Source organism: Narcine bancroftii, chromosome 4, assembly GCF_036971445.1.
Source record: "Narcine bancroftii isolate sNarBan1 chromosome 4, sNarBan1.hap1, whole genome shotgun sequence".
Lineage (NCBI taxonomy): Eukaryota > Metazoa > Chordata > Chondrichthyes > Torpediniformes > Narcinidae > Narcine > Narcine bancroftii.
The window spans coordinates 101,924,982-101,951,026 of NC_091472.1; the positions used below are offsets into that span (position 1 = coordinate 101,924,982).

At 41.5% G+C, this 26,045-nt stretch overlaps 1 protein-coding gene across 7 annotated transcripts in view; it reads left to right on the forward strand.

Moving 5' to 3' along the window:
* adgb (androglobin) overlaps window positions 1-26,045 on the forward strand; it is a 308,223-nt gene that overhangs the window by 29,686 nt on the left and 252,492 nt on the right. For all 7 annotated transcript variants that reach the window (XM_069932245.1, XM_069932246.1, XM_069932240.1 and 4 more), the window contains exons 4-5: window positions 8,838-8,930; window positions 12,516-12,587. In XM_069932245.1, coding sequence (XP_069788346.1) covers window positions 8,838-8,930; window positions 12,516-12,587 — 165 coding nt within the window. The remainder of the gene's footprint in view (window positions 1-8,837; window positions 8,931-12,515; window positions 12,588-26,045) is intronic.

The window sequence follows — 26,045 nt, forward strand, 5'->3', positions numbered from 1 at the left end:
CATTAAACCCGTTAAACAATGTTGTCACTTAATAAAAATAAACAAGAAATTTTACTGAGTCAGTTCTTTTCGTTATCTTCTCCTTCTGTCATTTTAGGTGGTGGAAGTCCATGGTAGGATTTCTCTATTTTATTTCATGTATTGCTCCCATATTTGTTCGAATATTGTGATGTTATTTCTTAAATTATATGTTATTTTTTTTCTAATGGAATACATTTATTCATTTCTATGTACCATTGTTGTATTCTCAAGTTGTCTTCTAATTTCCAGGTTGACATAATACATTTTTTTGCTACAACTAGGGCTATCATAACAAATCTTTTTTGTGCTCCATCCAAATCGAGTCCAAATTCTTTATTTCTTGTATTACTTAGGAGGAAGATCTCTGGGTTTTATGGTATATTGCTTTTTGTGATTTTATTTAATATCTGGTTTAGATCTTCCCAAAATTTATCCACTTTCTCACATGTCCAAATTGCATGAATTGTTGTTCCCGTTTCCTTTTTACAGCGAAAACATCTGTCTGATACTGTTGGGTCCCATTTATTTAACTTTCGAGGTGTGATGTATAGCCTGTGTATCCAGTTATATTGTATCATGCGTAACCTCATGTTTATTGTATTTCTCATAGTTCCGGAGCATAGCTTTTCCCATGTTTCATTCTTTATCTTTGTTTAGATCTTGTTCCCATTTTTGTTTAGGTTTACTGTTTGTTTCCTCGTTCTCCTTTTCTTGCAGTTTGATGTACATGTTTGTTACAAATTTTTAAATTATCATTGTGTCTGTAATCACATATTCAAAATTGCTTCCTTCTGGTAACCTCAGACTGTTTCCCAATTTGTCCTTCAAGTAGGTTTTCAGTTGGTGGTATGCAAACATTGTATCGTGAGTTATATTATATTTATCCTTCATTTGTTCAAAGGATAATAATTTATTTCCCGAAAAACAATTTTCTATTCTTTTGATCCCTTTTCTCTCCCATTCTCGAAAGGAAAGGTTATCTATTGTGAATGGGATTAGTTGATTTTGAGTCAATATTAGTTTTGGTAGTTGGTAATTTGTCTTATTCCTTTCTACATGAATCTTCTTCCAAATGTTGAGTAGATGATGCAATACCGATGAATTCCTACGTTGCACCAAATTTTCATCCCATTTATATAGTATATGTTCAGGTATCTTCTCCCCTATTTTATCTAGTTCTAATCTGGTCCAATCTGGTTTTTCCCTTGTTTGATAAAAATCTGATAGGTATCTTAATTGTGCAGCTCTATAATAATTCTTAAAGTTTGGTAGTTGTAAGCCTCCTTGTTTGTACCATTCTGTTAATTTATCTAGTGCTATCCTCGGTTTTCCCCCTTTCCATAAGAATTTCCTTATTAGTTTCTTTAACTCCTTGAAGAATTTAGTGTTAGTGGTAAGCCTTTCCAATGCTCTAAGTCGTCTTGTAATTTTTTTCATTAATGAATGATAACTTAGTTTATATAGATGGGTGAGATTTTTATTTAGTTGTATACCTAGGTATCACATTGCTTGTGTTTGCCATCTAAATGGTGATTCTTTCTTGAACTTTGTGAAATCCGCATTATTCATTGGCATTGCTTCACTTTTATTTGCGTTGATCTTGTACCTCGATACTTCTCCATATTCCTTCAATTTCCTATGTAATTCTTTTATTGATATTTCTGGTTCTGTTAAGTATATTATAACGTCATCTGCAAATAGACTGATTTTATATTCCTTCTTTTATTTTTATATCTCTTATTTTATTTTCTGTTCTTATCAGTTCTGCTAGTGGTTCTGTAGCTAACGCGAACAGTGAGGGAGATGGTGGACATCCCTGCCTTGTTGATCTGCTTAAGTTAAATTGTTTTGATATATATCCATTTACTGTCACTTTCGCCAATGGCCCCTTATATAATGCTTTAATCCAATTAATATATTTCTCTGGTAGGCTGAATTTTTGTAGTACTTTGAATAAATAATTCCATTCTACTCTGTCAAAGGCCTTCTCTGCGTCTAAAGCAACCGCTACTGTTGGAGTTTTATTTCCTTCTACTACATGAATTAAGTTAATAAATTTACAGATATTGTCCATTGTTTGTCTTTTTTTAATAAATCCAGTTTGGTCTAGATTTACTATTTTTGGTACATAGTCAGCCAATCTGTTTGCTAATAGTTTAGCTATTATCTTATAATCTGTGTTAAGTAGAGATATTGGTCTAAATGATGCTGGTGCAAGTGGATCTTTCCCTGTCTTTGGTATTATTGTAATTATTGCTGTTTTGCATGAATCTGGTATGTTTTGTTTTATCAATCTGGTTGATTACTTCCAGGAAGGGAGGAATTAATAAATCTTTAAATGTTTTATAGAATTCTATTGGGAATCCATCCTCTCCTGGTGTTTTATTGTTTGGTAGTTTTTTTAATATCTCCTGTAATTCTTCTATTTCAAATGGTTTTATTAATTTATTTTGCTCCTCTTTTTGTAATTTCAGTAGTTCAATTTTAGTTAGAAATTCATCTATTTTGTCTTCTTTCCCTTCGTTTTCAGTTTGATATAGTTGCTCGTAGAATTCCCTGAAGTTTTCATTGATCTCCGTTGGATTATATGTAATTTGTTTGTCCTTTTTCCTTAATGCCAATACCATTCTTTTAGTTTGTTCTGTCTTAAGCTGCCACGCTAGAATTTTGTGCATTTTTTCTCCTAGCTCATAATATTTCTGTTTTGTCTTTCATTATGTTCTTCTCCACCTTATATGTTTGTAGTGTTTCATATTTTATTTTTTTATCTGCCAATTCTCTTCTTTTAGTTGTATCTTCCTTTATTGCTAATTCTTTTTCTATATTTGTTATTTCCCTTTCCAACTGTTCTGTTTCCCGATTGTAGTCCTTCTTCATCTTAGTTACATAACTTATTTTTGCCCTCTGATGAACGGTTTCATTGCATCCCATAGTATAAACTTATCTTTCACTGATTCCGTATTTATTTCAAAGTACATTTTAATTTGTCGTTCAATGAATTCTCTAAAATCCTGTCTTTTAAGTAGCATGGAGTTTAATCTCCATCTATACATTCTTGGTGGGATGTCCTCTAGTTCTATTGCCAATAACAGGGGTGAGTGGTCCGATAATAGTCTAGCTTTATATTCCGTTTTCCTAACTCTCCCTTGAATGTGGGCTGATAACAGGAATAGGTCTATCCTTGAGTAAGTTTTGTGTCTACCCGAATAATATGAATATTCCTTTTCCTTTGGGTGTTGTTTCCTCCATATATCCAAAAGTTGCATTTCTTGCATCGATTTAATTATAAATTTGGTTACATTTGTTCTTTCTGTTAGTTTTTTTTTCCAGTTTTATCCATGTTTGAGTCCAAATTAAGGTTAAAATCCCCTCCTATTAGTATGTTCCCTTGCGTATCTGCTATCTTCAAAAAGATATCTTGCATAAATTTTTGATCTTCTTCATTAGGTGAGTATACATTGAGTAAATTCCAAAATTCTGAATATATCTGACATTTTATCATTACATATCTCCCTGCTGGATCTATTATTTCCTCTTCTATTTTGATTGGTACATTTTTATTGATTAATATAGCTATTCTTCTGGCTTTTGAATTATATGATGCTGCTGTTACATGTCCTATCCAATCTCTCTTTAATTTCTTGTGTTCCACTTCAGTTAGATGTGTTTCTTGTACGAATGCTATATCAATTTTTTCTTTTTTCAGTAAATTTAACAGTTTCTTCCTTTTGATTTGGTTATGTATTCCATTAATATTTAAAGTCATATAGTTCAACATAATCATTTCATACTTTGTTTATATTTCCTTTCCGTTTCCTCATCACCACCTTCCCTTCTTATCCATTTCTGCTTTCTTTTTTTGAACACATTATAAGACAACATTTCTAAAACATAAAATATTTCCACTATTCTCATATCTAAAATTCCTTTAACCCCAATAGTCCCTCCCCTTTCTGAGTTGCCCTTTGTCCCTTGTTGAGCAACCACATCTCCTCTCTCCATTTGGATTTGCGAATCTGCTCGCAAGCGTCAAGCGTGACTGTTATTCTTCCCACCCAGCCCCCCCCAGAAAAGATTTTAATCTTCATATATAACATAGGTCACTCTCTTAATTCCCTCCTTACTTCCTTTCTTCCCTTTCTTTCCTTTCTTAGTTCTTACTTATACTCTATTTTCATATATATATATATATATATATATAAAAATATATATATATGTGTATATATATACACATATATATATATATGTATATATATATATACACACATATATATATATATATATACACATATATATATATATATATATATATAGTTTGTTGTCATTTTTGTTCTTGTTACATCTCTTCATTTCTCTGTCTGTTTTGTAGTTGTTCTGCAAATTTTCGTGCTTCTTCCAGATCCGAGAATAGTTTGCTTTGCTGCCCCGGGATAACTATTTTAAGTACCGCTGGGGACTTTAGCATAAATTTATATCCTTTTTTCCATAGGGTCGTTTTTGCTGCATTGAACTCCTTCCTCTTCTTCAGGAGTTCAAAACTTATATCTGGATAGAAAAAAAAATTTTGACCCTTGTATTCCAGTGGTTTTTTGTCTTCTCTTATTTTTTTCATTGCCTTCTCCAATATATTTTCTCTTGTTGTATATCTTAGGAATTTTACTAGAATGGATCTTGGTTTTTGTTGTGGTTTAGGGGCTAATGTTCTGTGTGACCTTTCTATTTCCATTTCTTCCTGTAATTCTGGTCTTCCTAGGACACTGGGGATCCATTCTTTTATAAATTCTTTCATATTTTTGCCTTCTTCATCTTCCTTAAGGCCCACTATCTTTATATTGTTTCTTCTATTATAATTTTCCATTATATCTATCTTCTGAGCTAACAGCTCCTGTGTTTCTTTAACTTTTTTATCAGATTCTTCTTATTTCTTTTTTCATTTATCTACTTCCATTTCTACGGCTGTTTCTCGTTCTTCCACCTTGTCCACTCTTTTTCATATATCTGTCATGATCATCTCTAATCTATTCACATTTTCTTCTGTACTTTTTATTCTTCTTTTTATTTCACTGAATTCTTGTGACTGCCATTCTTTTACTGTTTCCATATATTCTTTAAAAAAAATATATCCATGTACTTGCCCTTCCCTTCATCTTCCATTTCTCTGTGTTCTTCCTCCTCTTCTTCTGAGTCCACTCCAGGATCTGTGTCCTTTACCTCTGTCTCTTCTGGTTTTCTTGTTGGGTTGTTTGTTTTATTTTGTTGGGTATTTTTGTTCTTCTTATTTTTATTAAAAATGTCTTGGTGTTGATCTTCTTCCTCTGTGTTGGTCATCTGTTGTTTCTTTGATTTCCTATTTTTATTGTCTTCCTTCTTGTTCTCGTTATTTTCTATGTTTTCCTGTTGAGAATCTTGCTGTTGTGTTGTACTTGTCTGTTTCAGCTGTGGAGATTTACTCCTCAGCTGGTCCCCCCTCCCGTCAGTGTTATTTTTGTCTTGCGCATCTCGCGAGAATTCGCTCATGCGCGGTTGTGCACTTTTGTTTGGCTCCGTGAGCCATCTTTGTAGTCCTGAGTTCGGGGTTTCCACTGACCTCAGGGAGCGGGCTTCTCTCTCCACGGCGGGCCTCCTCAGACCGGTAAGGCCTTCACCTTCCTCCTCCAACGTCCTTCCTTCTTCTTTTCTTCCCGTTGTTTTTGATTTTTCTTTCTTTGCTGCCATTTTCTCAACACTTTCACTTTCAATTTGTTATGGTTTCTGTGTTAATGCCTTTGTTTTTTCTCTACCTTTTTTTAACTTTTCTGGAGAGGGCTGGAGTTCCCCTACCGACCACTACTCCATCACGTGACTCCTCTATATTATCTTTTTCTTCAATGCATATGATACCAACCATTATCCGTACAAAAGGTGAAAACCATGGAATATATATATACTGAAGCAAAGATGTAAATGAAATGTAATATCATGCTGTTATTCCTATAATTTCTACATGGTTAAAACCAATTTTAAAAAATATTGAAGATGTGGTAGAACCTTTGCTTGGGATAATTCAACAGCAGCGATCAAAGATCATATTTTAAATTAATTGTACTCTGGTAAATCTGCAAACATTGTTACTGTTATTAATCAAATCAAAGGGCATTGTTAAATGAGATGGGAAATCAGCTTTTGCACTCATTACAAAGACAGTTCAATAAAGTTTCAAAGCAAGATAGATAATTTCCTGAATTCTTTTGCAATACTTTGAAATATGAGAAAATATTCTGCTAAATGTGATCAATAATTTTTTTTAAACACAGTCTGATTAATGTCATGTAAAAGGACAAGAACAGTAGGCACATGGAAATGAAGTTAAACAAGAAAGTCGACAAATGCTGTGTTGGTAGTTTATGGGATACTTGCAAGATCAACTACAACTCTACTCCTGATTCAGAAATCAATATGATCTATTACTGGCTCTCAATGCTGGAGCTCCCTGCAATGACACTGAATTTTCTCCCATCTTCAACTTCTGCTTTCAGGCTGAATACCAAAAGCCATTCATGCTGAACAAATCCTGAAAATAATTTACTTCATTTAGTCAAATCAAAAACACAATAGCCATTGTTAATTTAATTTATATCGTCGTGATGAGCTGATAAACTCATAATATTTCTAATGAACTATTTAGGTAATTTGCTGGGATTTGGCTCTGCGATATCAGCAACTTGAGGTCCATATTCACAGATTCCTCCAGGTTGCTGCACAAGTTGATAGTGGTTAAGATGTATGGTGTGCTGGCCTTCATTAGTCAGGAGAAAGAGATCAAGAGCTGTGGTGAAATCACACTTGCAGTATTGCATTCAGGTCTGGTCACCATATTACAGGAAGGATGTGGAAGTTTTTGAGGGGCCGCAGAGGGGTTACCTGGATCGGAGAACATATCAAGAATGACTGAACTGGGGTGAGAGGTGACTTCATGGAGGATTACAGGATTATGAGAGGCATACATAGGGTGGACAGCCAGCATCTTTTCCCAAAGGTAAGGGTGACAATAGCAAATACCAGAGGACATCTGTTTAAGGTGAGTGAAGGAAAGTTTATGGGCGTAGTCAGAGGCAGGTTTTTATTTTACACAGAGTGAGGTGCCTGGAATGCATTGCCATAGATGTTGGTGGAGTCTGATGCATAGGGACATTTAAAAGACTATTCGTTATGCAAATAGATGAAAGAAAAATAGAGGGATATTGGTTAGAGATAGGGATGGGTTAGATTTTTTTTTCACACCTTAAATCACATTAGCCATGATATACACTTTTTCTTTTTCACACATATACAGTGACTTTTTCTCCCCCCCCCCCCTCCTCCCAAGCCACCCCCCCACCCCCCCCCCCCCCTCATCCATTTTAGGTATACAATCTAGGTTGCATTAAACCAGTCAGACAATGTTGTCATTCAACAAAAATACACCAGAAATTCTACTGAGTCCATTCTTTTCTTTCCTTCTCCTTCCATCAACTTAGGTAATGTTTGTCCCCGGTAGGTTTTCGCTATTGTATTTAATGTAAGGCTCCCATATTTGTTCGAATATTTCAATATTATTTCTTAAACTATATGTTATTTTTTCTAATGGAATACATTTATTCATTTCTATATACCATTGTTGTATTTTCAAATTATCTTCCAATTTCCAGGTTGACATAATACATTTTTTTGCTACAACTAGGGCTATCTTAACAAATCTTTTTTGTGCATCCTCCAAATCAATTCCAAATTCTTTGTTTTTTATGTTACTTAGGAGAAAGATCTCTGGATTCTTTGGTATATTGTTTTCTGTTATTTTATTTAATATCTGATTGAGATCTTCCCAAAATTTTTCTACTCTCTCACATGTCCAGATTGCATGAATTGTTGTTCCCGTTTCCTTTTTACATCGAAAACATCTATCAGATACTGTTGGGTCCCATTTATTTAACTTTTGAGGTGTAATGTATAGTCTGTGTAACCAATTATATTGTATCATACGTAGCCTCGTATTTATTGTATTTTAGATTGATGTGGAGTAGCTTCATACAGGGCAGCACAACATTTTGGGCTGAAGGGCCTGTACTTTGCTGTAATGTTTAATGATAATATTAATTAAGTTAGGTACAGATTTGGGTTCAAGGAATATTTGATCAGATTTTGAAACACTGAGACTGATGGTAGGTTGAGGAATGAAAAGCAATTCAGATAATAGAACCAATCTCAAAACGTAGTTTGTCAATGACAATAAATTGATTTCCGTAATTTTTAAAATTTATAACTGAGTGAACTCTTGAGGTCTTCATTGAAATTAATTTATTTTTCATTTACAGGATGTAAATAAGGTCATCACTTTTCCTTGAACCATGCAAATTGACCTTGTAAAGGCATTGCACAGTGCTAATTGCAGGTTCCAAGCTCAAATCAAAGCTTATCAAAGAGAAGGCTGCACTCCCAACCATTCATTCCCTACCCTATCACTCCACATTTCTCATGAAGGATATGTAACAGTAAAAGGTTCATAATTAAGTTTGCAAATTTTCTGTGTTTCATACCTCAGATGATTAATTCCATTCTCTTGAAAGGGCATTTCTTTTGAAATAATCTTCAACCAGAAATAAATAACTAAGCTGAATGAAATTAGAAGCAGCAGTATTTTCGCTAATCTGGGCAACATTAGGCAGATAAAGAATATTCATGGTGGTTAAAATGGCAAGAAGAATGAATAAACCAGGCACTTCGGTGTAGATTTCCTGGTATACAATGAATTATGTTTGTACTTCGAAACGTTAATTCTATGATTACCTTTCCTTTTACAGCAATTATTTGAGGATCCAGAGGGTAAAATTGAATTGCCATCATCTCTGAAAGTTCACTCTTGGAAACGACCACATGAGTTTTTGATAGAGAAGGTCAGTGTGGTGTACATTCTGTCTTTGGCCCCTGAGAACTGTTGTTCAAGTTAAGATGATGGTTTTTGAATTCCTATATAGAAATTTCAGTCAGCAAATTGGATGTTCAAATTTATAACGTGCTACTCCTGCATATTTGTGCTGCTTTCCTTGAATTTTCCCAATTAATTAATTTTTAAGAATGCTTTTCCTTCCTTCTCCAAGTTTGATCTTCCACCATCAACCATGTCTTTGAAAGAACCTTGATAATGATGGTCACAGCATGATCCTGTATCCTGGTTGATAATTTTATTTTTCCTGTATACATTGGTACTTTCCAAAAATCTAATTGAGGTACTCATTTTCCACAAACAGTGGAAACACTCAACAACTCGAGTAGCACCTGTAGAAAGAGCAGTAGAATTAACATTTGATGCTGAGGGTCCTTTTTCAAAACTGGGAAAATTAGTTTTGTGTTGCAGAATAACAGTCTTTTAAGTAGCAGAGAGTATACCTCTGATACATTTGCTGTGTAAATATTGGACCAGTTTATCAGGTTGCCATAGAATTTGATGGCGAAATTTTAAAAGAGAATTGCTAGAGAAGTTTTGCAATTTCTTTTCATGAAACCTCGAGGGGCTTCTAAGGATTCTTCAAGGCCAGCATTGTAAATACGTGGAACCTTGAGGGCATTGAATGGTATTTTGTATCATTGATACAATGTCTGTGAACCATTAGCATTCAGTTCTTTAATGCATTGGATATGGCAGCAGTGAACCCTTGGCAGCAATATACGACAGAAGGCTTTGAAGAAGAAATGCAAAGGTCAATTTTTGTTTTACTCACCATTATCTCTTACTTTACACAATTCTGCATGATGGAATTGTAACTTCCTAGACCAGGCAGTATTCTGAGGTCACTGTGGCCACACTAATTGTGATCTCTTTGGATTTTCACAAGACAGGTATGCTTTTAATGAAAATCTAAAAACTGCAGTTGCTCGAAATCTAAAATAGAAATAGAAAATGCTGGCAATCCTCGTAAAGTCAACTGCATCTTCGGGAAGAGAAAAATAGTTGATGTTTCAGGGAGAAGGACCTACGTCAGAACTAGGAAGGAAAGTAAAGTTCATTAAATTGCAGGGAATGTGGAAAAGATGTTGCCTCTGAATTCAGGGTGACTCGGGAATCAGCTGTAAATCGGGTCATGTGATTAATGAGTGGTTGTTGGAGTGTGAGAATATGGACAAAACAAAGGGAGAGGTTGTAAAGTGCAGAACAGGAAGATATACACAGCATGTCAGGCTAGGTATGTCCTCACTCCCAGGGAGAAAAAGGGAAAACAAAAATGTGGAACACCATTGTTATGCTATGATTGGCTGCTGTCAGCTGGACATGCCTCCCAAGACTGATCCTACCTATAGCCCTTTGTGTGCTCTCCATTCCACTCTGCCTCAATAAGTCATGAGGTTGACAACTGTTCCAGTCTATAGTTAATAAAAGCCTGTCAGTTTCACAACTTCAATCTTTTGTGATTATTGACGGTGAATTCATTTATTAACTATAATTTTTCAAGAAAGATGGAATAGTTCCTGAAACCTGAGAAGCTCATCATCGATGCCCTGAACACGTTTGAACTCTGTCTCTGCTGTTTTGAACACTTCCTGGTGGCAGATGTGGATGTGATTACCGCAGATGCTAACCGACTGAGGCTACTCTTCTCATGAGTCAGGACCCAAGTATTCCTGATGATCAGCTATGCCAGCTTGTACCCGGTGACCATGGAGATTCTGAAGGCCCAGAATCACAAGAAGGTAAATGAGGTGTATGCCAGGCATGTCCTAGCCACCAGAAAGCAGCAACCTGGTGAGTCAAGTGCCTAAGGACCCCTGGCACCTATGCAGAGTGGGCAACTGTAAGCCTGTGACAGCTGCCCAGAATGCTGAGGACCTCATCTGAGACACTTATGTGACTGGTATCTGCTCTGGGTACATAAGGCAGAGACTCTTGGAACAAAAGAGACTTGATCTACAGAGGGCAGTTGAGCTTACAGATACACTGGAGGTGGCCCTCCAAAACACGGATGATTACTCAGCTGCCTCTTGGTTGCCACGGGTGCTGCTTTTTTGAGTGACTGATCACTGACACTGTCCCACTTGTCCTGTGACCTGTCCTTTGCTGCCATTGCAGGTGATCACCCCAGTTTCTACTTCTGCAGGCAGGGTAAGCACCCGAGGAAAAGCTGCCCTACCAAGAAGATGATATGCGTGAGGTGCAGAGAAAAGGGACATTATGCCAAAGTTTGCCAGTCCAAATCATCTGTGAAACCTAGCAGCGCTGCATGTGGTCAGTCACCACTCTGGACAGCATGATTGGTGCCATCTCCTCTATGAACCAGCAATGCCATGTGCAGGTCATGGGGGACTGAGTGGAAAACACCATCTTCTCAGGCATATGACATCATGCGGGAACAGCGAGGGCGGCAATCTTGGGATCTAGGGTGACCATCTTGGGATTGTGAGCACCCATTGGACTCAGACAGCAAGTCTATACTGGCCTTCATCACCCTGAACCAAGAGGCACCACACGAACTTGCCAGGTCCATGATGAATGAACAGATAAATGGGCACATTACGAACTGTTTATTTGATAATGGGAGAACAGAAAGTTTTATTCACCCAGATACCACTAAGTGCCTACCCCTTAAGGTACGGCCTGCCAAACACAAGATATCAATCATGTCCAAATCACATATAGCAGCATGTAAAGGGCTATGGGTAGGATCGGTCTCAGGAGGCATGCCCAATCGCAGCAGCCAAATAGCAACCCTGCATAATAACCCTGACTGTTGGAGTCATTTCAGGCTATTCGTCATGCAATAACTCTGTGGCCCCTTGCTACTGGGGCTGAACTTCCAGTGCCAACTTCAGAAAATTGCATTGAAATACGATAGGGCCCATCTCTTTCCCCGACCCCCCCCCCCCCACCACCAATGAACAGATCACAGACAGACTTGTGGAACATGTGGCCTCTAGACTCTAGATCCTGGGTTCTAAGACCAGCAAGTATGGCATGCTTGCCAGAAAATAGGTTGAAAAAATCACGGGCACTATTTTTTGCTGTGCTTAATTTAATGATTACACAAGACCTGGTTTGCCAATTGGATAATAGGTTCATGGGTGTAAAGTACAATTTGAAATTTACAGTGCCAAAGGAATGTAAGGAGTTATTGAGGAAATGGTTGATTTTGTGAGAAGGAATTCCAGTTTCATCAATGGAATTAAAGGCGTGGGGAAGTGATGTTTCAAAAAGCCTGTTAATTTTGGAATTAAAATAAACCAAGATTAGATAGAGGAATATAACCTTCTCTCAAAAATAATGACACTTGCAAAAAGTTTCAACAAAATTGTTTCCCATGAATAAAATCAGCTTGGTGATTTAAATCTGACCATATCATATGGTATCTAAAGTAAAAAGAAAATGATGATCCTTTGGAGGGTCGATGAGGTTTTCCCTCATCGAGCCCGAGTTCTGCCCTACTCTTTATTGTTTTGTTTTCAAGTAGCCAGTTGACTTTTGTTCATAACCCATTCTTTATTAATTACAGAACCCAATTGTTGTTAAGAGAGAAAAATGGTTTGATCTATTATCTTCCAATGAGCATATTCTCGAGAGTGAGGTGAGTACAATCTCACAGCTGTCCACCACAAAACACTGTGCATATTTATTATTCATTATCTCAAAATACTTTATGCCTGCAAATGTGGGCATCATCTGACCTTTCGGTTGCATTTTTGAGCACCGTTATTATTGGATTAATATGCTTAACACCCTGATGACCAGATTTTGGGCAAGTGCTCAGGGGTATGTCAGCAATGCATGTTGAAAATAGGCAGGTTGTGGTGTCAAATCCCTTGAGTTGCTGACAAAGCTAATGGCACGGATTCACCACGCATGGAAATTACAATTTTTAATAGCAAGAAGATCCTCCACACAAATGTATGCAGATTTGTTTGTAGTTGAGTGGAAGAAGAATCAATGTGGTGTTTTGCTTATATTGTGCACCAAAGAAAAGGTACAAGGACTGCCTAAAGAAATCTCTTGGTGCCTGCCACATTGACCACCGCCAGTGGGCTGATAACGCCTCAAACCGTGCATCTTGGCGCCTCACAGTTTGGCGGGCAGCAACCTCCTTTGAAGAAGACCGCAGAGCCCACCTCACTGACAAAAGGCAAAGGAGGAAAAACCCAACCCCAACCAACCAATTTTCCCCTGCAACCGCTGCAGCCGTGTCTGCCTGTCCCGCATCGGACTTGTCAGCCACAAACGAGCCTGCAGCTGACGTGGACTTTTTACCCCCTCCATAAATCTTCGTCCGCGAAGCCAAGCCAAAGAAAGAATGTTGGAGCATGATGACAGTTCCTGATGTGCACTGTTGCTGAACATACACATCAACTTCTGGAAAGCCTGCTGCTGTGGTGTTGTTTCCCATGAAAGGAAAGGGGAAGAGAGACCTTCAAGAGATGGATTAAATGTCAGCAAAGGGAGGAAGCAGAAGACCCTGGGGACATATGGTTGAACTGTTTAAGCTAAATAGAAAAAAAAAGAAATGCTGAATAGTAACCAGAAGAGATGTTTAATTCTGAAAGATGAGTCAGTTGACTCATGCATTTGGTCACTTTTTCAGCATCAAAAGCCTTTTAATTTTTTCCATAGTGTTAGGATGTGGAATAAATCATTTTTTTTGGAAAATTTTAATTATCATTTGCATCAATACAAAGTACAAATTCAATAACACGGTAAACTTAATAGGTCATACAAATTTAAAAAAAAATTTCTCCCCAACCCCCCCTTGCCCCCGAAAAGAAAGAAAAGAAAAAGAAAAAAGAACACCTACTTCTACATATAATATTATTAACATATATAATATTCATTGACTATTATTTTATAATTTTAACTGAGAGGGGTGGGCAAGGTGGAAAATGTGGATGGAATTTTATTCATAAAATCCATGTATGGTTCCCAAATTTTAAAAGTTTTCAATTTGATTCCTTAAACTACATGTAATTTTTTTCTAAAGGTATACAGTTTTACATTTCAATATGCTATCTGTCTATTTGTACCAAACTCTGTTTTCCATGTTACCGCTATACATTTCTTTGCAGTCACTCCTGCTATATTTGAAAATTTTTCTTGATATTTATCCAATTTCAGTTTTATATCTTTTTCCGATATATTCCCAAGTAAAAATATTCTTGGATATTTTTGTATCTTTATCTTCATAATTTGTCCTAGGTGGAATCAATCCTTATTAACTTTCCAATGGGAAATTAATTTACTATCTTAAGTAAAAGACACAATTTAAAGGTCCTGCCCCTTGCGCTCAATCATGTTGACAGCTGTCTGGAGTCTCTCACAGTTCATTCCCAGTTCACCTGATTATCAGCAATTTACAGTAAATCTTCACTAATCCAACATTCAATTATTTGTAAGTCCCTGTGGCTTGCTAGTTAATTCAGAATTGAGAATACAAGTTGAATATATATCCAGAGTAGGGGCCCATGATTAGGACTCGGTATGTGAACGGAGCCAGGATCTGAAATGTACAGTGGGAGCCTGGAATGTATAATGAGGGCCCACACTGCAGGGCAGGTCAGTGTATGGAGCCAGGGTCCAGAGTGTACAGTGGGGCTCTGGGGTGTATAGTTGGTGGTCTGCACTGAAGGCCTGGTATAGGGACAGAGCCATAATCTGGAGTGTACAGTGGGGGAACACACTGCAGGCCAGGACTTTGGACGGAGTCAGGGTTTGGAGGGTACAGTGGAGTCTACACTGCAGGCCACCTATGTGGATGGAGACAGTGTCTAGATTGATTGCATATTTCATGCTCTCTATAAACTCAGTACTTTGAAAAATTATTATGCAACACTGACATCTAAAAGCAAATCAAACCTGGACCATAATAAACATTCATCACCAGAAAAACAGCTCAATTTATTAAATGATAATTTTTTAAACCAGTCCTTATAACCTCAGATCTTTCCATATGTTTTAAAGATGAGGGTCCTGTGGGTTGTGAGTGAGCTTAGCAAAGAAGCTGAGACAATGGGCTGTGAGCTCAAGTATCACAACTGCTTTATTTTGAATACTGCGCTGCAGCTTTAAGCTGTTCCTGGTCCCATCCCTAACATCCTGGCCACGCAAGCGTGTACGCAATCTTCCGGTCTGGACCAGAAGACACGGTCCCGCAATGCCATCCTTGCTGCAGCTGCCTCGTGGCCAGTTCGCTGTTGCAAACATATGTCACCACACAAACCCCCCTCGCACCCAGAACTGGCACCGATGGTCTTGGGATGCGTCGAGGGTGAGGTGTGCTGTTTCAGCAACTGACCTCTGTGCTTTGGTGGGGGATCCTATACTGGCTGGGACAAGTCCAGTTGAGCTGATTTTAACTGGTCCAGTGTGAATAGCTCTTGCCCCCAATGTCAAGGGTGAACGTCGAAGCATTCCTGTGTAGCACCTTGTATGGACCTCCGTAAGGTCACTGATGGGAGTCATGCACTGATGTGCATGAACATGTACTCACAGAAGGACAAGTCTGGGGGATAGTTGCAGGGTGGTTGGCCAAGTCGTGAAACACAACCTTTCAAGGATGATGATGGTGTCGGCGCCTTGCTTGGTTGCTGCAGGGAAGAATTGGCCAGGTACTGTGATGGTCTCTCCATAGACTAGTTCAGCAGAGGCGAACCTGAGGTCGTCCTTGGGCTCTATGCAAATGCCCAGGAGAACCCAGGGCAGTTTGTCCACCCAGTTAGGCTTCTCGAGGTGTGACATCAATGCTGATTTGAGATGGTGCTGGAAGCGCTCAACTAGCCCATTGGCTTGGGGGTGGTGAGCTGTGGGGCGATGCATCTGGGTGCCCAGAAGTCAGGAGAGTTCTATCAACAGGGCGGAGGTGAATTGCCCCCCCACCCCGGATGATTGTAACATTGCCAGAACACCGGAGCGAGGGTCCTAGGTGGCGAGGAAAGCTCTGGCGCATGTTTCTGTGGAGGCGTCTGGGATGGGAATGGCCTCTAGCCTGTGAGTGAACCTTTCCACCACTGTGAGTAGGTAGTGCGACCCTCAGGAGACTGGCAGGGGTTCTACTATGTCAAGATGGACGTGTTGGAACTTGCGGGTTGGAGTGTCGAACTGCTGGAGTTGGTGCTTGTTGTGCCACTGGATCTTGGCCATCTGGCAGTTTGTGCAGGTTTTTGCCTACTCAGTGACTTGTTTATGTAGGTTGTGCCAAACATATTTTGTGGACACCAGTCACAATGTTGTGTGGATTGAGGGGGGTGACAAACCACTGATCATGTCGAAGACTGTTCTCCATTTGGCAGGAATGAGAGGTCGGGGTTGGCCAGTGGAAACGTCACAGAGATATGTAGTGCCATTGGTATTAAGTGGGAGGTCTTGGAGCTGCAACCCTGTGATTGCAATTCTGAACTTGAGTGTCTTGGGATCGTCCTGTTGCGCCCGAACCAGATCATGGTAGTCGATGCCCTGCGACATAGCGTTGACTGCCGGCCTGGAAAATGGGTCTGCGACCACATTGTGCTTTCCTGATAGATGTCTGATAGCAGTGGTGAATTCAGAGACATAAGTTTCTCTGTTGTTGGGCAGACCATGGGTCGAAGGACTTTGAGAAAGTAAAAGTAAGTGGCTTGTGATCAGTGTAGTCAGTGAACAGACACCCTTCCAGGTAGTAGAGGATGGCCAGTTAGAGGGCAAGTAGTTCCCAGTCAAATGCACTGTAGTTCAGTTTGGGCAGCTGCAGGTTTCGACTGAAAAAGGTGAGGGGTCTCCATGAGCCATCAACGAACTGTTCCAGGACAGCACCCACTGCTGTGTTGGACACGTTGACTGTGAGGGCCATTGATATATCCATTCGTGGGTGTACTAGCATCGTTATGTGGGCCAGGGCCTCTTTGGTCTGCTCGAAAGCAGTGTGAGGGTCATTGGGCCATTCGAGCTCCTTAATGAGCCTGACATTAATATGAAGAGAGGGTGCATAATCTTGGCTGCAACAGGGATGAATTGGTTGTAGACATTTACCATGCCCACGAACTCCTGCAGGACCTTCAGTGTTGTCGGTCTGGCAAAGTGTTGTATGGCATCTACTTTGTCTGATAAAGGGGTGGCACTGGCTGTGGTAATTTTGTGGCCCAGAATGTCTATTTCCAAGAGGCCGAACTGGCACTTCTCTGGGCTAATGGTAAGGTTGACCTGTGTGAGGCAAGTTTATAAAAAAAAGCTGACGGAGATGCATCATGTGCTCTGCAGGCAGTTCGCTGGCTATTACTGTGACATATAATGTTGTGTTTGTATTGTATTTTGATATGTTTTTTGGAGATAAATTGGGGCAGGATTTTTAGTGTAAGTCAAACACATTAAAACAGATCTTATTTAAAATACTGGAGCTCTGGTCATGCTAGAGATGTCGGCGCCAAGATGCAAAAGCTTTGGGGAGTGCCCGAGACTTCACTAATGGATTGTTGTTTGGCAATGGATGAAAGAACTTGTTGGAGCCACAGACTGTCTGGAGTGGAACTTGCTGTTGTAAGAGGGTAATGTGGTTTTGAAAGCAGAGAGAGAAAAACAGGCTTTCTCTCTGAGTGTACAAGAGATCAGTTCTGCAGTTTTACAGAAAGCAGCAGCAGCTGGGACTAGAAGAGGACAAGCTAGCAAGCCTGGTCAAAGCCCTTGTGGTTCATGCAAGAGGAGAGAACTGGATGCCTAATGTTTTGCTTGAAATAAGAGAAACAAAAAGGAACTCTGTGGTGACCTGAAAGAAAGAGGTTATCATCTGGAGAACCCTGAGGGGCAAGTTTCTTCGGAAAGACACTGAAGTGGCTGATTAAAAAGGAATCAATTGTGGGTGTCCAGCGAACAACAAATCTCTCTCTGAAAACTGACAAGAACCTTGCTGAGCAGTAACCATTTACCTTTCAAGCATCAAAGCCTGGTGAACTTGATAAATGTTAAATTCTGTGCACAGTCTAAGAATTGCCTGCAACCAGTGAACTTGGAGGAATGAGAAGTGAGATTCGACTGTGAACCAAAGAACTTTTCTGAACTTACACACACATTACCTACACATGCGCTTATAATTAGAAGGGGGTTAGGTTAGTTAAGTCAATAGTGATAAGTTAAAGTGTGATTCTCTTTTCATGTTTAAAGATAATTCAAAGCAACTTTTGTTTAAGTAACAGTTTGTCTTGGTGAATATCTATTGCTGCTGGGTTTTGGGGTCCACTGGGCTCATAACACTAGGATGTCATCGAGGTAGATAGAGAGAAAAAGCAAATCTCTGTGTCCATGAGGCACTGAAATGTCTGCGCTGCATTTTTTAAACCAAATGGCACGCCCAATGACTTGAACAGGCCGATCGGAGTGATGACAGCCATCTTTTGGATGTCATCCAGGTGCACAAGGATCTGGTGGTATCCCTGGATTAGGTCGACTTCGGAGAAAAACTTTGCACCATGGAGGTTTGCTGTGAAATCCTGGATATAGGGAATTGGATAGTGGTTTGGTGTTGTTGAGCCGTCTCTGATGACCAAATGGTCTCTAGCTGCCATTGTATCTAATGTGTACATGTTCAGGAAAGTTTGTTTCACTGTCCAATCATTCACTTCTCACTCCTCCAAGTTCATTGGTGTCCGCCAATTCTTATACTGTGCACAGAATTTAACATTTATGAATATTCATCAGGCTCTGGTACTTAAAGTTAAATGGTTACCACTCAGGAAGGTTCTTGTTGGTTTCAGAGAGATATTTGTTGCTCATTGGACACACACAAACTGATTTCCTCCAATCAGTCACTTCAGTGTCTTGCCGAAGCAACTTGCCCCATCATGGGTGTTCCAAATGATATCCTCTTCTTCCAGGTCACCACAGAGTTCCTTTATTTTGGAGAAACCATCTCGCCAGCCATTTCCTCTTGTAAGGATTACAAGGGTTTTGAACAGGTTGAACTCAGAATTCACAATCCAGCTTCAAAATGGGGTCTTTCAACAAGCCTGTCAGCTTGCCATTTTGCAGTCTCAACTACTATTATAGAACTGACTTCTCCTTCTCTCTCTCTAAGAGAAGAAATTATCTGTTTGTTTTTCCTCTCTCTGCTTGTAAATACCATTTGACCTCTCCCAAGGCTCCAAACCCAATCTTTGAAAGACCTATCAGTATTTCAGCCTGGACTTTGTTCCATTCGCACCTCCTTTTGAAGTACTTTTCAAAGCAGTTCCATTGTTTTTGCAAAGTCACTGGAGCCTCAACATCAAGCTTCAGCAAAGCTCTTGCATTTTAAATCAGATGTCTTTTGTAAAATGTAAATGTCTGTTTGTGAACTGACCTACACTAAATCCCCACAATCTAGCTCTCTTAAAGACATATTTATCCATAACCAATCTAATATAACCTGTAACAACTTGATTCAACAATAAGGACAAGGAAGAAACACCACTGTGGACCCTCTTGTCCCCTGATGATCTTCTCCTGTCTGTCTCCATGGATTACTTGCACACTGCCTTCAGGAGAGTGAATCTGAGCAAAATATCCAGGCCGGACAGAGTACTTGGCTGTGTATTAAAAACATGTGCTGACCAACTTGCCAATGCACTCATGGATATCTTCAACATCTCACTCCACACAGTGTAGTACCCACCTATTTCAAAATGGATATCAATCGTATTGGTGTCCAAGAAGAGTGTGGTAACCTGCCAAAATGTGGCACTCACATCATCAGTGGTGAAGTGTTTAGAAAAGCTGGTGTTGAGGCAGATCAGCTCCTGTAGGAGCAGTGACATGAATTTGTTCCAGTACATCTACGGCAGCAACAGGTCTACAGTGGATGCCATCTCACTGGCTCTCACAAAGCCATGGAACATCTGGACTCTAAAAATGCATACATCAGGATGCTCTTTGTCATCTACAGTTCAGCATTCAGCACCAGAATCACCTTAAAATTGATCAGCAAACTCCAAGGCCTGGGACTCATCATCCCACTGTGTAATTGGATCTTTGATTTCCTCACCTCCAGACCACAATCAGTGAGGATTGGTAAGAACATTTCCTTCACAATCTCCATCAGTACCGGAGCACCAAAGGGCTGCATTCTTAGACCCCTGCTCTACACCTATGATTGTGGGGCTCAGTACAGCAACACCACCATCTACAAATTTGCAGGTGATACCATAGTAGTGGGTTGTATCAATAGTGGGCAATAAGTCAACATACAGGAGGGGGACTAACACCTTGGCTGAATGATGTACCAACACCAACTTCGCACTCAAAATGATTTCAGGAAGGGAAAACCAGAAGGGTACAATCCAGTCATCATCAGAGGTGGAGACGGTGAGCTTATTTAAGTTCTTGGGAGTCATTATCTCAGAGAATCTTTCCTGGACCCAACACACTTACTGCATCATGAAGCAAGCAAGTCAACACCTCTACTTCCTCAGAAATTTGTGGACGTTTGATTGGACACCAGAAACACTGGCAAATTTCTGCGGATGTGTGATGGAAAGTGTACTGAGCGACTGCATCATGTTTTGGTATGGGGACATCAATACTCTGAGCATAAAGTCCTACAAAAGGTAGTGGACACAGCTCAGGACATCACAGACAAAACTCTCCTCACAATCAAGAATATTTACAGGGAACGCTGCCATCAGATAGCAGCAGCAATTATCAAGGATCCACATCACCCAGGAAAAGACCTATTCTTGCTGCAACCATCAGGAAAGAGGTATAAGTGTCATAAGGCTTGCACCACCAGGTTCAGGAACAGCTGCTCCCCCTCCACCAATGAAACAAAATCAGGGACTCATTTAAGGACTCTTACTTTTGCACTTTATTGATTTTTTTTCTTCCTCTCTCTGTATTGCACAGTCAGCTCATTTATAATTCTTTATCTGTTTACATATGTATGTTGGGTACAGTTTTGTTTGCAAAACCAGTAAGTGGTAATTCCGTCTTGCATGTAGGATAAAGAATCTCAGGGTTGTATGTGATGTCATGTATGTACTCTGATAATAATCTGAAATAAGCACAACATCTTTGCCTAAATACTCCACAAATTGCACTTCAAATTATAGAGTGGAACTTGAATTCTCAACTTCGTGATTTCTGTTGGAACTGAGTTCCAACTTGGAGAAAAGCTTTTATGTAACAGTTGCATGTCAGTTGCATACAGGCAGCCCACATCGTCACATGGCTGGTTAAGAGAATCACAGACTTTTTCACGCCCAAATAAAACATTGGGCCACTGTTCTGTTACAGTGTTAGTGTTTCATAGGACTTTCCATCCATCCCAATGGCCTCTCTAAACTCTGGTGAAGCTCAAATAATAACACTGAATCATGAAATTGGATATTCCTGATTTTAAAAAAATATATACTTTTACATATTTTATTCTTTTTAATTCACCAGAATCTTACTGTTTAAAATAGACTGAAACACAACTGCCTGGAATTTATTATAGTATATACAGTGCTAATTATACATATTTCAGAACTCCTAAAGTAAAGGCATCATTTGCTTAATGATCCTGTGAAACCATCAAACTCAATCTCAGCACAACATCTAACTTGTTCCTTCCCAGACAATTTGGATTGAATAGCTAACGGTAAATGACAAGCAACAAGGGGACATGTTTGCAGCAAGTAGATTACATTGTCAAACAAGATTAATAATTTTCCTATATAACAAAGTACTTAATTAGATATAATAATCTTGATGTAATACTGAATTTTAGTTGGGGTGAAAGACCACTCCTGGATTCACAATACCTTATTAATCAGGAAGGTACAGGCGCACTTACAATTTCACAGGAGGTGAAAGAGGGCAAGCCAACCGGCTCCCATTCTTTTTTATAATTTTTTAATTTAATACTTCATTGTGAACCATGTTAATAACAATATATAAATATTCATCATTAAAATATACACAGCGACATTGACAACATTTTACAGGAGTACAATTGAGAGCGTCTTGTCTGGCTGCATCATTACATGGTATGGTAGGTGCAAAGCTTCAGACTGAAAGTCAATACAGAGGATCCTTAAAATTGCTGAGAATATCACTGGCATCTCTCTATTGATGGCAGTCAATGTTGCTTAAAGAGGGCTTACAGATTATTGAGGTGTGGCGGCGCACATACTCGTGGTGAACCGGCCCCACTTGTACCACCACCTGGTGGGGCAGCCACAAGAGGATGGTGCCATCGGGGGACCTCCTTGCCTCATGGCTTTAACCCAGCGCGTGCCTCAGGCAGACATTATGACATCGCTACCCACGCGGGGACGTAGCTCATGCTGCCCTTAAAGGGGTGCGCACTAGATTTGAAAAAAAAAAACAGTCAGGGTGGCTGTGAGTCTCCTGCATAGTAGCTGCTGCTACATTGGTGACCCCGATGAGCCCAGATGTTTTTCTGGTCTCCCAGCATGGATCCCGCAGAGATCAATGCTGCTGCCGTAAAACTGCCTCCCCCTTCTGGACCCATCACCCACATAAGTGGTTCGGCCAGGCGGAGGTGCAGTTTCACCTCAGGAACATTTTTTCAGAAACCTCGATGTTTTACCACGTCATGAGCATGCTCGACGAGGAGACTGCGGCAATCTCCTTCTGGGCACATTGGCCTCTCCCCACAACAGTGCACCTCCAGACTACTGCACCGAGGTGAGCTAGGAGAAAGAACACCGTCAGCCCTTATGGACAAGATGCTGGCGGAGGACCACAAGCCCTGCTTCTTGTTCCACCAGATCTTCTTGGAGCAGATGCCCGAAGACATTCAGCTCCTGCTAGCGGACGAGGATTTCACGGACCCTCAGTGAGTCGCAGACCGAGCAGACACCCTCTGGCGAACCAAAAAGGAAAATGAGGCCACCCTCAGCCAGGTCACCTGCCCAGCAACCAGTCATTCACAGCTCTCCCCCAAGTGCAAGCCAGAAGAGCACCATCCCACCTGTCACTTCTACCACCAATGCTGGGGAGCCCAGGCTCGTAAGTGCAGACAGCCCTGTACCTTTCAGGGAAATGACTCAGCCAGCCACCGTTAATGGATGCGGCAGCTAGCCATACAAACAGCCTCCTCCACATGACCATAAGACCACCCTCGAGACCCTCACCCAAGCACAAGGTTTCACCCTGCGGGCAGCCAATGGGTCCACCATCAAAACCTTCGGCACTGGCAAGGCGCAGATCCAGATTGGGAAAGGCAAGTTCCGCTGGAGTTTTGTGCTGGCCTCAGTGGGTACTGCACTATTGGGGGTTGACTTTCTCAGGGTGCATGGCCTGCTGGTGGATGTGAAGGGCAAACGACTGGTCAATGCTCACATGTTCCACTCAGTCCACCTTGATGCCACGGAAGCCCGCAAGCTGGAGATAGCCGCCATCACCCTTCCCAGGGACGAGTATTCCAGCATACTCGACGAGTTCCCCACCATCCTGCAGCCTCAGTTCACCGCCGCCATGCCCCAGCACGGGGTCTATCACCATATCTCCACGCAAGGCCTTCCTCTGCACGCCAAGGTCAGGTAACTCCCACCCGGAAAGCTACAGCTGGCCAAGGAGGAATTCTCCCGCCTGCATGAGTTGGAGATCATCTCCCAGTCCGCCAGTCCCTGGGCCTCCCCACTCCACATGATCCCCAAGTCATCCAGGGGCTGGCGACCCTGTGGGGATTATCAGCGCTTGAATGACGCGATGACGCCGGGCAGGTATCCAGTCCCACACATCCGTGACTTCACAGCGAACCTCCATGGCGCCCAGGTCTTCTTGAAAGTCGACCTGGTACGGGGCTACCATCAGATATCTGTCCATCCTGAGGTCATCAGTAAGACCATGATCGTCACCCTGTTCGGGCTGTTTGAATTCTTGCGGATGCTTTTCGGACTTAAAAACGCGGCCCAGACATTCCAGCTCCTGATGGACGCAGTGGGCAGGGACCTGGACTTTGTGTTTAAATACCTTGATGACATCCTTATTGCCAGCCGTGACAATGAAGAGCACAAGGTCCACCTCCGCACCCTGTTTGCCCGTTTAGCAGAGTTTGGCCTCATGGTCAACATGGCCAAGTGTCAGTTCGGCAACCAGACACTGCAGTTCCTGGGACACACCACCTCGGCAGCCAGAGACGCCCCGGCACCAGAAAAAGTCGCGGCCGTGCATCAGTTTCCCAAACCCCCCACCCTCAAGGGCCTGCAAGAGTTTGTCGGTATGGTGAACTTTTATCTTGGCTTCATCCCTGGTGCGGCCCGCATCATGCGGCTGTTATTCTCGATGATCACGGCAAAAGACAACATTCTGGTTTGGTCGGAAGAGGCGGAGGGTGCCTTCATGGCAACAAAGGATACACTGGCGAGCACCACACTTTTGGCCTACCAGAGCCCCACACTGTGCTCTCGGTAGATGCCTCAGCCATGGCCATAGGGGGCATGCTGGAACAGTGGGTCGATGGCCAATGGCGCCCGCTGGCTTTCTTTAGCAGGCACCATCGACCTCCAGAACTCAAGTACAGTGCTTTCAACCGGGAGCTCCTGGCCCTGTACCTGGCCATCTGACACTTTCGGTACACTTTCACCTCATTCACTGATCACAAGCCACTCGTGCAGGCCCTCTTGATGGCTAAAGATCCATGGTCAACTCGCCAGCAGTCCCACCTCTCCTAAGTGTCGGAGTTCACCACTGACATCTGGCACAGGGCATGTTGTGGCAGATGTGCTCTCTCAGCCTGCAATCCACAGCCTTGCACCCAGCCTAAACTACACTCAGCTGGCGCAGGCACAGAGGGACAACCCAGAAACGCAAGCCCTCCATACCGCCATTACTGGGCTCTGTCTCCAGGACATTCATTTGTCGGACAGCCCGGACACGCTGCTCTGTGACTTTTCCACTGGTTCGCCATGTCCTGTAGTCTTGCCACAGTGGAAGTTGTGGGCTTTCGGCATGGTCCACGATCTAGCACACCCCTCCGTCAAAACATCGGTGCGGATAGTGGCGGAGCGGTTTGTGTGGCATGGGCTCAAGAAGGAGGTCGCCCAAATGGCCAGGAGCACCGGCATACGAAGGCCCCGATTCAACAGTTTGACCTGGCGATCAAAAGGTTCCAGCACATCTATGTTGATATCTTGGGCCCCCTACCATTGTCCAGGGAGGTGCGCTACCTGCTGACAGTGGTCGACTGGACCACGAGATGGCCGGAAGCCATCCCCATCAAAGACGTTTCCACTGAGACGTGCACCAGGACCTTGATCGCCCACTGCATTGCCAGGTTCGGAGACCCGGCACACATCATTAGTGACAGGTGCTCAGTTCACCTCAGTTGGCGAGCTTTCTGGGGGTTAAGCTCCACTACACCATGGTGTATCACCTGCAAGCCAATGGCCTGGTGAAGCGGTTTCACCACCACCTGAGCCGTCTGCTCAAGCGGCAGGACGCGAGGCTGGTTCTGGTGGGGGGGGGGGGTTGTGTGGCAGCGCACATACTTGTGGCAAAATGGCCCCGCTTGTACTGCCACATGGCAGGGCAGCCACAAGAAGATGGCACCGTTGGTGGACCTCCTTGCCTCATGGCTTTAACCCAGCATGCGTGTTGGGCAGATGTTATGACATCACCACCCACGCGGGGGTGGAGCTCACACTGCTCTTAAAGGGGCATGTGCTAGATATGCAAAAAGCAGTCGTTGAGAAACCCCATCATAGTGGCTGTGAGTCTCTTGCATAGTAGCTGCTGCAACAGAGGACCCTTTCCAACCAGCACACAGTCTCTTTGACTTATCAGGACTGAGGTACAGGTCAAAATTAAACCTGCCAGGCTGGGAAATAGCTTCTTCCCAATTGATGAACCGTATCCTGTAACCAAGTAAATTATCTCAAAATATTTATATTATATTTTTATGTATCTATGTGATTATTATTATGTGTGTGTGCATGTGCGCACCATGGGCCAGAGAAATGCTGTTTCGTCTGGTTGTATATGTACAGTCAGATGATAATAAACTTGAAATATTTCATGTAACTTTTGTGTAGATGGGCTTATACCCCAAATTTTCTCATTCCTCTTCTTGCCTTTTTGTCCTCCAGCAAGTTGT